The sequence below is a fragment of the Eublepharis macularius genome, chromosome 7 (genome assembly GCF_028583425.1).
Source record: "Eublepharis macularius isolate TG4126 chromosome 7, MPM_Emac_v1.0, whole genome shotgun sequence".
Taxonomy (NCBI): domain Eukaryota; kingdom Metazoa; phylum Chordata; class Lepidosauria; order Squamata; family Eublepharidae; genus Eublepharis; species Eublepharis macularius.
In genome coordinates this window covers 94282753-94297170 of record NC_072796.1, presented here as the reverse complement: position 1 = coordinate 94297170, position 14418 = coordinate 94282753, and the positions used below count along the sequence as shown (strand labels likewise).

At 40.3% G+C, this 14418-nt stretch overlaps 1 protein-coding gene across 4 annotated transcripts in view; it reads right to left on the bottom strand.

Annotated features, from left to right (window-relative positions):
- ADHFE1 (alcohol dehydrogenase iron containing 1) overlaps positions 1 to 14204 on the bottom strand; it is a 35279-nt gene extending 21075 nt beyond the window's left edge. Inside the window, exons 1-7 of one of the 4 annotated variants that reach the window (XR_008597445.1) lie at positions 13999 to 14204; positions 12280 to 12317; positions 7902 to 7945; positions 7429 to 7482; positions 4127 to 4281; positions 1613 to 1809; positions 770 to 847 (exon numbers count right to left, since the gene is read on the bottom strand). Coding sequence is in view for 3 of the 4 variants with exons in the window: in XM_054985614.1 (XP_054841589.1) it covers positions 770 to 847; positions 1613 to 1809; positions 4127 to 4281; positions 7429 to 7482; positions 7902 to 7945; positions 12280 to 12317; positions 13999 to 14054 (622 nt within the window). In the remaining variant the exon portion in view is untranslated. Of the gene's footprint in view, positions 1 to 769; positions 848 to 1612; positions 1810 to 4126; positions 4282 to 7428; positions 7483 to 7901; positions 7946 to 9184; positions 9286 to 9812; positions 10065 to 12279; positions 12318 to 13998 lie in introns of those variants that run through there. The other 3 variants (XM_054985614.1, XM_054985616.1, XM_054985615.1) reach the window with 3 other exon arrangements.
- Between the last annotated feature and the right edge of the window lie 214 nt (positions 14205 to 14418).

Here is a 14418-nt window from a genome sequence, read left to right as displayed (position 1 = left end):
ATTTTGACCCTCGGCATTTATGAATAAAGCTTTGGACTGCAGCAGCGGTCTTTTGGCGTGTCCTTAGTGTGCCTTTGCTTTGGAGTTTGGGACTGTTCCCCCTGTCCTTTGCCTTCCTTGAAATTCCTCGTATTTTCTGCCTAAGGAGAAACCTTCAAATTCATTCTGAATTTCACTATGCAAAACTGTGGTGGCAACTTGTTGAAAATTGGGAAGCGCCAACTGGTGGCATGCTCTTGCAGCATGTACATAGAGCAACACAGATATGTACATATTCATATTGGATATTATAAGGTACACATGTGGTGCATAAGATTTCCTGCAAGGGAGTGGAATCCACGTAGCAAATGAGCCATGTGTGATAAAGCCCTGAGTTTTTCCTAAACACAAAAGACTAGGGTATACACAGTTTTCCATAACTCAGTTTCTGCTTTTTTTTCTTCTGATATCTTTCAACTGAGAGAAAACTTTTTTTTAAAAAAAAAATAAGGATTGTTCAAGAATATGGAGGAGGAAAAAGTGACAATACATAGAGAAACAGGAAAGGAAGCAGGGAAGAGGATGGGTGGGATTTCCCCTTCTTCACAAGTCCTCATTCCTCTATCACATATGTATTTATTATAACACATTTGAGAACCCTTCCTGGGAGACCTTCCTTCTCAAGAGATCTATTACTGAATATAGTAAAATGGAAGAACTGGACATCTGAAAAAATATTATGCCACAGCATTTTAAAAAAAAGAACCAAGGTACAATGTAAAAGCCTTACCAGTTTTCACTTGTAGTTCTTTGTAATCAAAAATAGCAACTCCAGTGGTTTCACTTCCAGTTCCAGCTGTTGTAGGAACTTTGAAAAAGGATGGATGGTTATAACATAGTAGCATAAATCAACCTTAACTTAAACACCACATGCTTGGACTTAATGGACTCTCCACTGGTCGGATGCCATGAATCTGTTCCACTAGAGATGGTGCTTTAACATTCGATTTAATAACATTCGATTTATACACGGCCCTTCAGGACAATTTAATGTCCACTCAGAGTGGTTTACAAAGTATGTCATTATTATCCCCACAACAAAACACCCTGTGGGGTGGGTGGGGCTGAGAGAGCTCCAGAGAGCTGTGACTAGCCCAAGGTCACCCAGCTGGCTTCAAGTGGAGGAGTGGGGAATTAAACCCGGCTCTCCAGATTAGAGTCCCGCGCTCTTAACCACTACACCAAACTTTCTTCAGTACAAGAAGTCATACCCTGATGTAAAAGACCCAGGAATGACGGTTCTGTTGCATTATAGCTATAATAGCCTCATCTATCAGGGGAAAGCTTCTTGAACTGAGGGAAAGCATCTCTACTAGTGGAACAGATGTGTGAGATCCAACCCGTAATCTTTGTGTCTGAGAGCAATTTCTATGAAGCTGTTTCAGTATTAAACCCACTAACGGCTCACTCTTCCTCCAAATAGCTCAAAGTACCATGTAAACAGTTCCCAGCCAATCTCCCATCCACGCAAGTTAAAGGTATAAACCTGCCTATGACATGGCATTTGAAAATCCAAAAATACCACACAAATGTTACCATTTTATAATCAAAATTTTAAAATGTACTTCTTTACCTGCAATCAGTGGCTTGAGAGTGACTTTAACAGGCTTTCCTTTTCCAATAGGAGCATTAACATAATCTAAGAATTCAGACTCTGGGCTGGATGCATAGAGGTCAGCACATTTACAAGTGTCTATTACAGAGCCTCCGCCTACAGCGACATATGAATCAAACTCCTCCTTTTTACAAAACTCGATGGCATCCATGAAACTTGGAAAGAAAGAAAATCATCTGATTTATTTGAAGCTTTATCCTGCTTTACCCAACAACTCACAGCATGTCATAACATACTCAAAAATTAAAAGAGAAAATACAGGGCTAGCAGTTCAGACATTATTGGTACACTTGGGAGTCACTTGCATTGGTGATTCTTAAACCGTGATACCAGTGAAAACAGATGACACAGCTACCTATAATCAGGAAATATTCACCAACTCTTGGGTCTATATATTGTCAGATACACCTCCAGCATATCTGTCATGTGTTATGGATTTCTTGCTGCAGTGTGAAGTGTACCTCTGAGAACATGCAGAAGGAAACCTGTTTTGCTAAATGGTTGCTAGCTGCTTATCTTGCAGGTGTTTTGGTTAAAATTTCCTGGCAGGCCTGAGAATGTGGCCTTGAAGTTTCTGCAGAGACTGTACCAAACTCCTAAGAGACTGAGCAGAGCTCATCCTTTCCCTCCTCTCCTCTTTCCAGGCTCAGCGCGCCAAAATCCTAACAGACTTTCTTTCCCACTGGGGGCGGGGGGTGGGATTGGTTGACCTATAATCAACCTTGCTTTGATACTTTGAGTAACTTCAGCCAATGCTCCTGTCATAGCATCTTGATACTGGTATTCTTTAATAAAACCAACTTTAATTCATTCACTCCCGTGATGCAGTGAAGTGTTTTGGGAAGTACCTGGCAAGACCTGACATACGTAGCCCTTTCTTTAGCTGAAAAAAAGAAAACTGTATACACAGATTTGTTCTGCTTGTCTATGGATAGTGGTCTAAATCCTGCCCCCCCCCAACATATACACTGGCCATTACAGCTGGTTTTCACCTGTAGCTGAGCCTTTTCTGTAGTTGCCCCAGAGCTCTGGAATTCTTTGGCCCCCGTCACTACAGCCATACTGCTAAGGGATGAAAACTTTTCTGTGTTCCATGACTTTTAACTGAGTTTTTATATCCTGTTTATTTTATACTTTCACTCTCAGCTGAATACTAAGCTCATCTTTTAGTTAATTACTGTGGTTTAAACACCATTTCAGACATTTTATGATTGTCAAATTTTCTCTGTTGTACACTGCTTTGAAATGTTTGAAAAGCAGCTAACAAATTTAATAAATAAATCCTTTTAAAGAGCAACCTTTAATGGTGAGGCCATGGGAACTTACTATTCAAGAAAGTTGAGGGAGAAAGCTTTCTCAGCCAAGCACATTGCAGCTAGTAAGTATAAAAATTAACACATACTTCTTACTTCCCTACAAACTGTGCATTCTGGATCCAGTCATCGGAAATATAGAAGACACAGTTTGCAGAGAAACCATACATGAAATATTCACGTGACAGAATCATATGTAGAACTGACTTTACTAGGAGACAAAATATCTAATCAATATAATATCTAATCAGAATAAAACTTGTAGGAATGATCAGATTCTATTTTTCTTTAGCTTTATACTCTCTGCCAATCTAAATTTATTTCTGGTTGCTAAATGACAATCTTGTTTCTACCATGCTTTTGGAAGACAGACAAATAAGTCAACAACAATAATACATCAATAGACTGCACAGTTGTAGAAAAGCCACGAAGTATTTATGGATGAATAGTATAGTTAAAAAGTCAAGAAACTGGCTTGGATTCAACGACTTCTTTCTTTCCTTCCATTGGAAGAACACTTCTCACTGTGGGAAGGGAGCCACTAGATCCAACTTTGTGTGTTGTTGACGGACTCAAAGTGCAATCTTATTCAAAATTAAACCCTTTGAAATCCACTGAAGTCAATGGTATAACTTTCCTTAAGATGGCACTGTAGAAAGGAAGTGATGGTCTCCTTCTTCTGCCAGACATCAACTGTTTTGAACTTGTGCTAGAAAGCTTACAAAATCAATGCAACCTTAAAATGTCAGTGTAGTAAAATTACTACTGAAACAAAAAAGTAGGTAAGACCAGGGCTTTTTTTCAGGGGGAACACGGGGGAAAGGAGTTCCGGAACCACTTGAAAATGGTCACATGGCTGGTGGCCCCGTCCCCTCATCTCCAGACAGGGGAGTTGAGATTGCCCTCCACAGCGCGGAGGGCAATCTCAACTCCCCTCTGTCTGGAGATCAGGGGGCGGGGCCACCAGCCATGTGACCATTTTCTCTGAGGGCAACCCACTGAGTTCCACCACCTTTTTTCCAGAAAAAAAGCCCTGGGTAAGACTGTTTGACTTCTGGCCTGGGTAAACATTACTAACTCATCAGAAACAGTGATAGTGTAAATGGAGATCTACTTGGCAAGGAATGTTTGAAACAAATGCTTGAGAGAGCACAAGTACCTCTGGTCTGTGGGTTCCACTCTTACATTGTCATATACCTGGAAGGTTATACTATTTTTTGTCAGAGAATCCAAGACTGCTTTCATAGGAGGGAGCTGACAAAGGTTCTTATCTGTCATCACACAGACTTTTCTGGCATTCAAATTCTGCAGGTCCTAAGTGAAAAAATTAATTTAAAAAAAAAGGTAAAAAAAAAAAGTCAAAATCTAAACCAATCTAAAGAACCCGAAAGAGTCCAGTAGCACCTTTAAGACTAACCAATTTTATTTTAGCATAAGCTTTCGAGAATCAAGTTCTCTTCGTCAGATGCCTAATACAGAGACTCTGTATCAGGCATCTGACGAAGAGAACTTGATTCTCGAAAGCTTATGCTAAAATAAAATTGGTTAGTCTTAAAGGTGCTACTGGACTCTTTTTGATTTTGCTACCACAGACTAACACGGCTAACTTCTCTGCATCTAAAGAACCCGAGTAAGTTAAAATCAGAACAGCGGTCCCCAACCTTTTAGAGCTTGCAGGTACCTTTGGAATTTTGAGAAGGGGTGTTGACCCTAAAATGGCTATCGCAGAAGATACAGTCAAAATGGCTGCCACAGGAAGTGGAGCCAAACACAATACCTCCCTCCTAACTATGCAAAAGAATAACAGAAGCGGAATAATGAATAAAAGCAAAGCCCAGGAGGAGGGAGAAACAGAAGAGGGAACAAAACGAAGGAATGCCTGAAGGGAGAATAGAACCACACAATGATTAAGGAAAGCCCAGGACCTTACCAGTCCTTCTGATCTTATACTGGCCGTAGTTGCTACTGCAGCAGAAAACCATTTAATTTGAATGAGAGTAGCCAATAATAAGCCCTGCCTTACAATGGCCTTGCTCACTTTCTGAAAAGCTTGGCAAGTATCAGAAGTACTGGCGGCTGACATGGCATTCAGAAGCACCACACCGGGGAACCCTGAATTAGAAAATACAGCAATGCACTTAAAACCTGCAAAGTTAATGTGTGCATCACACTCTAAATGCAGGACAATTTATTCCATCATTATAAAGATACATTGAAATCATGGTAAAATGACAGATGAAATATATGCAACGTGAGACAATGTTATGTAACCTAACACCCTACTCCACCACTTGTTTCTTGCCTGTCCAACTAAAGTAGAGCTTTATTCCTCAGGATTGTATCACTTCTGTATTCTCGACAGATACTTGCACACTGTTAGCAGTAAATAGGTGTTTACCTACTATAACTACTAACAGACTAAATACATAATGGAGAGCATTTTATAACGGTCATCCTAAGTACAGGTGGAGCAAGAATGTCACACGTTTATGTACAGTTATACAATTTTTTTTCCAACCCAATCCAGGAAGCCTAAGATAACCCATTCCATGACTGGTTTATTCTATCTTGGTATATGGGGCTGTGAGTATCCTCCATCTCAATTCTTTTTCTCTCCCTTCATCTCATTGTTTTAATCACTTCCTCAGCTTCTCTCTACCCATCACTAATGTGACTGAAGGGCAGGACAGCACAGCACCTGAGAGCACTGCAACAGGGAAGAGTCACCTTCAGAATTTTAATGTCAAGGTCCTGAAACAACTTTCAAGTGTTTATTTTTAATACCCAGAATTAAATAAATAAACATGGTGTCATATTTGTTGCAACAAGATCACATTTCTCCTTACATCAAGTTTAGACAAATAAAACACATCATTTAAAGCCCCTTGGTTAGACTGAATACTCTATAAACTTTAAGCCATAAAGATACACATGTTCAACATGACAGTATGAGCAAAGTTTAGATGCAACAACAGTAAACATTAAAAGATAAAAAACCCTGTTCTTGTAGTTGTAAAAAGTGTCCTTGATTAAGAAAACTGTGAACACAACAAATAGGATAAGCATATCATAGTATTCATTTCTGTATCACTACAAAACAGGGATGAAAAAGGAGCCTGCAGACAGGTGTACCTAGTTACACAGAACCGGCTTCTCCCTGGTGGTTGTTCCCCTTTACTGCAGGTGGCAGCAGGAAGCGAGGATCTTTACGTGCGGAATTTTGAATTTGTCGATTACTGTCAAGGGATTGAGAAATGCCTATCCATTTTGAAAACAACAAGCTAATTTAATGAATCTATGAAAGTTTTCTTTTACAGAGAAAACATCTAGACATAAACATCTGCACAGATGCATCTGTCTGTAATGCAAAACTTCTGGCTTGGTAAATAGCAGAAGCACAGCGGTTCATGTGTTCCGATACTGAGCCCTAACAGCAACTTTAAAGATTTAGCAGTACAATTTCTCTACCTTTGCACAAACTCATTGAAATTATTCATTTTTTAAAAAATCAAGTAACATTTACAAGAAAGATGTCAAGGAGTTCCAGACCCCTGGGGCCCAGCCCAGCTCAGGGGAAGGGACACAGGCTGCCTGGAAGGTCCTGTTGCAAATAGCAAACCAAGTAAGCTGCCACCAGCTCCCCAGTCTATCCCTAGGCTAAGGAGTTAGGGAGCAAAGCTCCAGAGCCTATTAGGGAACTTAGCCAAAGCAAAGTCTAAATTTACAGGCAGAGTTCACAGCAAAAGAATAGTTGTTTGGTAGGTGGATCTCAAGCACACATAGGGTGAGTTCAACAAAGGTTTTATAGCAGTGAGGCTTCAGAGTCTTAATAACCCACACAAGATAAAAATATAAAGGTTTATTAATTCCAGGTGCAGGGTTATCACACACGAGACAAAAAGTGAGTACAAACAAACAAAAACCTACAGCAGTAAGCTCTACATACCACAGTAAATTCTTAGGAGGCAAAGCAAGTTGGTTTCTCAGTTGTAGCAAGCAAAAGATGGAGCTTCAGTCCTTCTCAACAAATAGAGCCAGAAACAAAGCAAAAGAGCATAGGCAGAGGTCTAAGGTAGATGCTCAACAAAAGCTTCTCCATGTTGGTTAACAGCCGGTTTATATTGGTTCAAGCTGGAACCAAAGTGAGGCAGGCCTAACCACACCCGCTCCCAACCTGACCACATCACCTGACAAGTACGCAAAGGGACGTGTGGAAGGTCTGCAGCTCTTGGCACACGACCCCAAACTACAGGTGTGAAGTTAATTACCAATTAGCTAGTAAGAACAGCTTATCTTGACTCAAGGACAGAGCATACATAACTTACTGCTAGCAAAAGTGAAAAGCCTCTCCAAAAGGGGGGAGGGAATTTCTCCAGCCAAGGAAGCCTCCAACCTAGCTCTCAAAAGGGCTTCCTATACTCTTAAACATTTTTTCTTTACAGATGTGAAATCGCAGCTTACCATTCCCACTTCTTTAGTAACTCCCTCTCCATATCGAATATTGGAAATAGCCATCTGCAAAAATTACAAAATAATAAATTTCGGAAAAGTAGCTGCATGAAGCTAGGCATACAAAAATGGTTTTCAACTATCTAATGTGCTCAATAAATAGTGGATTTAAATGAACACAAAGTTTTTTTTATGCACTAGTTAATTAAGGTACAAATTAAATGTTATGGTTTTTAATAAGACAGAAACTTGCATTCTCTGCAGCCACAAAGGTGCTGTGGGGAACTGCTTTTTAAAGCACCAGAGGTCTGATTTGGCTTGGAACTCCAGTATGAGGGGATGAGGGGCTTCTGTCTCTCTTGTGCAGTTTTCCGGACCCAAGACTACAGTGGGGGGCATTATTTGTTCCATTTTGGAGCTGTACATGCACAGAATACCCTTATCAGACTTGTTAAACATAACATGTAGTTTGTCCCTAAGCTTACCTCAAAAGCATATTCTGTTTTCCCTAAAGCTGCATTTTCAGCACCTGGAAAAGAAATTATATACTAAATTTTGTAAGGAAGAGACAAATCTGTAAGTTGTGTTAAACAGGTATCAATTGAGTATATTTCTAACCCATATTTTAGCCATATCTGGTCTGCATCATACAATTTGAAACCAAATGGCATGAAATTAAAAAATTAATTAAAATAAATAAGAAAAGCTATCTCCTCGCTCCCCACAAATTAGGGTTGCCAGGCCCTATAAAAGTTTGTCGGGCTTTCACAGAGCACTCAGCCTTTAACCCAAGCAGAATGAGGACATTACTTTATCCTTAGAACATATGTCATGGCTGTAAGTATTTATTTGATTTGTAAATTCATTCATGTATATTTATTGTTGGAAACTGATATATTTACTACTGGATATATCTCAGAGTCTGTGATTGCTTTGAAGAAGAATAAATTGAAACGAGCTAAACGATTTGGACGACCCATAAGAAAGAAGTTCTCATAGCCAAATTCCTCTCACTGTAAAAAAAAAGCTTATTGGACCAACTGTTGAGACTGCAATTCCAGCAGGTTTTGATTCACTGAATATTTATGAACTTCTTTGAATGAACTGACTGCACCAAGGCACTTTACTTTTACTCCTGCTGGTTAAGTTGTTTCAAGATTATGATGAGCTTGTGCAATAATTACAAATGAACTCTCTTACATAGTAATGATTGTTTACTTGGCACAAGCACTTTATCAACTTGGTTTACTCAGGAGCCAGGCAGAGTGGAGTATGGAATGTTGTTAAGTTAAATGCTTTCTTACAATTCTGTACTTGGTACTTGTATAAGAGTTTTGTGATAATGGCTTTACTGATCATTACTGTGGAATAATAATTACAAGCACAATAAAAAGGTTTTTCTGTGATAGCTTCATTAGATTGTGTTATAAACATCTTTCACTGACTAAATCTGTTTCTTAGTTAGCCCCCTGCCTGAAAAGCAGGGAGTGGAGATCACGAGGTGGGTGGGTGGAGATCATATTCTACTGCACATAGTTTGCTGCCCTCTAATGACATCGCTTCTGGCTTAAACCAGAAGGTATGGAGTCTCAGCAGGCCCCAAATATATAATTTTTGTTATGGTTTGGACTGATTCTTAAAGAATTGGCCCTGTTGAGACATCATAGTTTCTGGTTCAAACCGGAAGTGACTAGGATTACCAGTCCCTGGGTGGAAGCAGGGCCCCCCCCCCCCGCTCCAAGTCTCCACCCCCTGCCACCATTCTCACCTGGCCAGTTGCGGGGGGGAGTTTGGGGAATGGGCCCAGGAGCTTCAGAGCAGCTCCCACGTTGTTGTTGAGCCAGGAGTGACGTCATTCTCTATCTGGCCCTATAAATACACACATTTCTCTGTGTTTCCCATTCTTTGTGACTAACATTACTTTGAGGATTTGTACAGAAATTCTTTGGAATTCTCCCTATGAAATTGGTAAAAATAAATAGCAGTTTCACTAATTTCATGTACAGCAGAACACTCTAGATAAGAGAGACAGAAATAATCCCTACAGAAATCAAATCCTGCCCTTTTTACGCCCCCCCCCCCAGCCAAAGAGCAGACCACACCTTCTGTCTGGTAGCTGAATTAAGTATTTGCCGTTTGAATTCATGACCAACCAGAGATGCCGTGCTAAGTAGTCTACAGACACTTTGAGGCACACAAGAGTATTGACCCAAATAATTAAACACATAAATATATTTTTAAATCCTTTTTGGTGCTCTCTATTCAGGCCTGCTACCCTTAGCCACTTTTTTGCTGTCTCTCAACAGACCTGTTCATGGTTGACTTCCCCTAATGTTTAAGCCTGTTGTACAAGTCGTAATTAATTTGACATCCCAAAGACCCTCCAAGCCACTTACACTATTTTCTTTTGATAGCCAATAGATGTCCTGCTGTTGTATTCTTTGGCAGGGCTAAGCTTTTGTTAAAGACTTTATTGAGCTTGGAAAATTTTATTGTTTCCACTGGAGTATACATGATCATCAAACATACGTTGGTTCTTAAAGAAGAGTCATAATGAAGTCACCCTTTTAGAATCTCATCACTGTGGTTAAATGTGCACTTCGATTCCTCTGTAGTCTATAGTTTCAGTTTGCAAATGCCAGACTCCACTAAATTTAATGGCACAAATATAAACACATGTTAATATTACTGTTCTTTTGAAAAGCAGCTTACATTATTCCTTGAGATATATGTATTAATTAGGTCATGTGCACACTTCTTTACAATACAGTGCTCTCAGATCCTCCACAGTAAGTAAAATCATAGCAGATACAGGGCAACATTCTGATCAAGGTTAAGTCACACTAATCAGGTTTGACTTTGTATTTTTTTTCTGGAACTCTACAGCTTACTTTCTGACTAGATGACTAGTCTACGCAGTCCCCACACCTTTCCCTTGCTGGTCCTCCTTCCTCCCTACCCAAAGCACACAGACTCTTCATCTACATAAGCCATGAGGGAGGAAAGCTGTAGTAATGGGAGGATGTGGGTGAGATTCAGTGAAAAAAAGCTGGCTGGGTGCCAATCCTAGATCACATATATTGTAGCATAGCACAGAGTGTTCTCTGGCAGAAACAGTCTCATGGAGTAATTACAGGACCAGCAACATATCTGAACTTTGAGTTAAACTTTAAAACATTGAACTATTCCATAGTGTATTATAATCATACTATACTTTAAAGACAATGCTCATTTGGCCGACTGGCCTTGAGCAATGCCACATTAAATATTACAATGAACATGTAATTTTACAATGACTTAACATTTATCACATTTAAAATCCTCTTAATTTAATTACATAGGTAAAAAAATGGCAACAGCCAGTGTAACCCAAGATCACATCTTCCAATTTTTTTTAAAACCTTATCTGGTATTGCCAACTCTTCATTATCCCAAAAAATGGGAGTAATCCACATATATTTAACACGACGAAAAATGCAAGAGTCCAGTAGCACCTATAAGACTAACAAAATTAGTGGTAGGGTATGATCTTTCTTCAGAAGTGAGCTGTGGCTCACAAAAGCTCATACCCTACCAGGTGTCATGAAAGCTCATACCCTACAAGGTGCTACTAGACTCTTGCTCTTTTCCACTGCTACAGACAGACTAACATGGCTTCCCATCTTGATCTATCATGATAAATACTGCATTCCAGTAAACAACCCTTCAAAGTTTTTATCTGTCTAGTAGCATGGTTATAAAGTCTATTAGAATATGGAATTCTTTGTATTTGAGCTTGTATTACTTAAGAAGGAATAGAATTTAGTCTTGCAAGCATAAACACCCTCCCTATATCATGCAATGGTTAAACAAATCTAAGTATGTTAAGTACGCCTTTGGATAGGATAATCTGAGGTATAGAGGAAGGGCTGTCAGGTCCCCTACTGGGGCCAGGGGATCCCCTACTCCGAGCCTCTGCCCCCTGCTGCCATTCACCTGGCTGGTGGGGGGAAAAGGCCCTGTGAAGCGTGAGAGCATGCCTACCATCAGGTGAGATGACATCACTTCTGGATGCGAGCCAGCGCACTTTGAGTGTGAGATTCACCTCCACTGGGAGGGTAAGGGGACTTGCCAACACTGTGCAGAGGAGAGCATACCCTACAGGCTGTCTGCACAATGCTCAAAAAAGCCAAAGTATACAAGCGTTCATTCAACAAAGAGTGTGCAGCTAACCTTCCCATCTCACTAACTCACTACTGTTAAGCCCTAACAATTGAAATCTAGTCTCCATTAATTTCCTCTATGGAGTAACATCTAAATCAGGTTTTAATAAATAGAGACATCCATTATCTTCTGTAGCAAATAAAATTTTCAACCGGAGCCCAAAGGAGCTTTGAAAGATCGCAGGCTGAATTCTGCCCTTAGAGAGCCCTTAACCGTACAATTCGGCACACCCATGATCTTCCACAAAAATAATAGCAAAAAAGAGTATAATCATACACAATATAACATATTAATTGTGGACAACATTAGTCGTTTAAACAATACATATTTTCTTGAAAATGCACTGCATATGGCCACAGTACACATAGTAGTGGGTGTGTTTGCAGTTTTCCTTGTAGAAAACGAAGGCATTTATAGTTTGGCATTTCATAAATATACCAAATATTTTAATTGTTAATGCTGAGTAACAAACAATTCATTTTATGTTTAAAGCAGTACAGTAAGTTGGGTTTGATAAGAAAATCTGTATTGCATATGTTTCAGGTTTGTTAAAAAATGTCAGGTTACTCTGAAAAAATAACCCCCCCTTGCCTTTAAAATTTCCTGCCTTTCTAATCTCTTGTCACAGGATAATCTATGAATACACAAAAATACTCTTACCTTGTGAATAAGTGTGAGAATGCGCAGGGCACATGCATCTAATGAAAAGAAAGTGGAACGTGTTACATCGCAATGTTTTTCACAACAGTATCCTGCCACCTAGTGTCTTAAAATGGTAATAATCTTTCTTACTGAAATGATCAGTGTCTTTTAATTGGATAAATGTTGAATCGGATTTGAGTGCAATTTAAATAAGACGTCTAAGAGCTCAGAATAGCGCCAATGAGCAACAAGTAAGGAAAATTCCACGCAACATTCGTTCCTAAGTCTAGTCTGCTTTAGCCAGACGAGTGAATCAGGACCTGCCAAGGATGAGTTTGTTTTCTTCATTTGTTTCGTTTATTTAAATTACATTTATTACATGCTTTGTATTTTGGAAATTTCAGTAAGCTGGCTTGGATCGTCTTGGGGACAAAAGCAGCGCAGAAACATCAAATTTTTAAAAAACCCAACCCATATTTTTGTTCCATTTTTCTTGACTTCCCCAGCCCCATTCACACAGATAATTAGATCCACAGATTCAGTGTGGCTCTAAAAGCTCAGGCTGGTTTACAATGTGATAATTGCACATGTTCCAATTACCCAAAAAACTTGAAAGCTGTCCTAAGAAAACTGAGGGCTAGGAGCAGACACAACAACAAATGGCTACACTTCTCTCTCAAACACTTCTTTGGAACTAGTTCCATAAATTTTCAACAGGAATTCTGTGTGTATTCTTTGATCATATTTGATCATATTGATCAACAGGAAAGAAGAAACCTTAAGAATGAACAGAGCATGGTTTCCAGTTCTGAAAAACACCAGGCTAACAAAACACTCTATACTCGACAATAGCCCTGCGGAGAAGATTAGCACATCAAGCACCAATCCATATGCAAAAGAACCTCCTCAGGATACAGTGAAGCCTCCCTCCATTAGCATTCCACACCCTGGGAAACTCTTACAGGATGACTCAGCTCAACCCCACCCCTCCTGAGTAGATACAAATGACCTGCCAACATCTTTTCCACACTGTGACACTGAGAGATCTCTGTCTTTTGGTGCTACGCCTCTGAAGATGCCAGCCACAGCTTCTGGCGAAACGTCAGGAACTACAATGCCAAGACCACGGCAATACAGCCCGGAAAACCCACAACAACCATCGTTCTCCAGCCGTGAAAGCCTTTGACAATACTTTGACAATACATATTCCTTATAGTTTGTAGACAATGTTCAAAGTAATAGGACAGCATTTCTATTAACACATATGGAACTGTATTTTGGCATATGAAAGATTTCATATGGTAAAAAGCCGTATTTATACTGAAAAACTACTAGGTCTGCAGTTGTTTTTTGCACTCATGGAAGTCTGCCATCGGCCTAAATTGATTGAACCTTCTGTAAACAAACTCCCCGCAAACACCAAAGTCTGTTCCAATGCTCTCTGAACACTCTTTTGAAACAGATGTTTGAGGGCCATTTCTCCCAGCAACAAGGAAAATGGAACCGCACAAGCTCTCTTGAACAAGACAAGGTGGCACTCCCCCCCCCCCAAACCACAACTAATTCCTGGCCATTAAGAGTCTTCTCTTGCAAGAAATTATCGCTGTGACTCTTCAAAGTGTCTAACTTCTCAACCTGGTAAAACTCTATGGGAACAAGTCGGCTTTGCCGGAGCCCGCCCTACTGATTCGCCACAACTAGAGAACGGAGCCAATTCCTGCCGGAGTAAACACTCACGATGCTCGGTGCAGCTGTTTCAGCAAGAGAGCCACCCGGTCTCTCCCCCCTGCCATTGCGGCGGCTGCTCGGGGCAGCACAGCACGACGGGAAAGCCAAGCCCGTGCCCAGAGCTGAAAGTGCAGGCAAAAAGGAGGGGCCTGTCTGGAGAGCGGTCGCTCCGTCTAGTCTGTCGGGTCTTCTGGCCAGTTAGTTCGTTGCAGTTTTTCACCGCTCAGGTTTAACTGCCCAGTAAGAGGACGTTTTCAAGACCAGGCAGATTTTGCAATGGGCTAATTCAAACTGTTTGTCCCATTGGTCAGTCGATAATTTCAATCGGGTCAAGTTTTTTCCTCAAATATTGACCAGTAGTCCACTGTGCCCGAAAGAGCAGGTAGGGGGGGACTGGCCAAGGAAGGGCCTGACAGTTGAACTAGACGG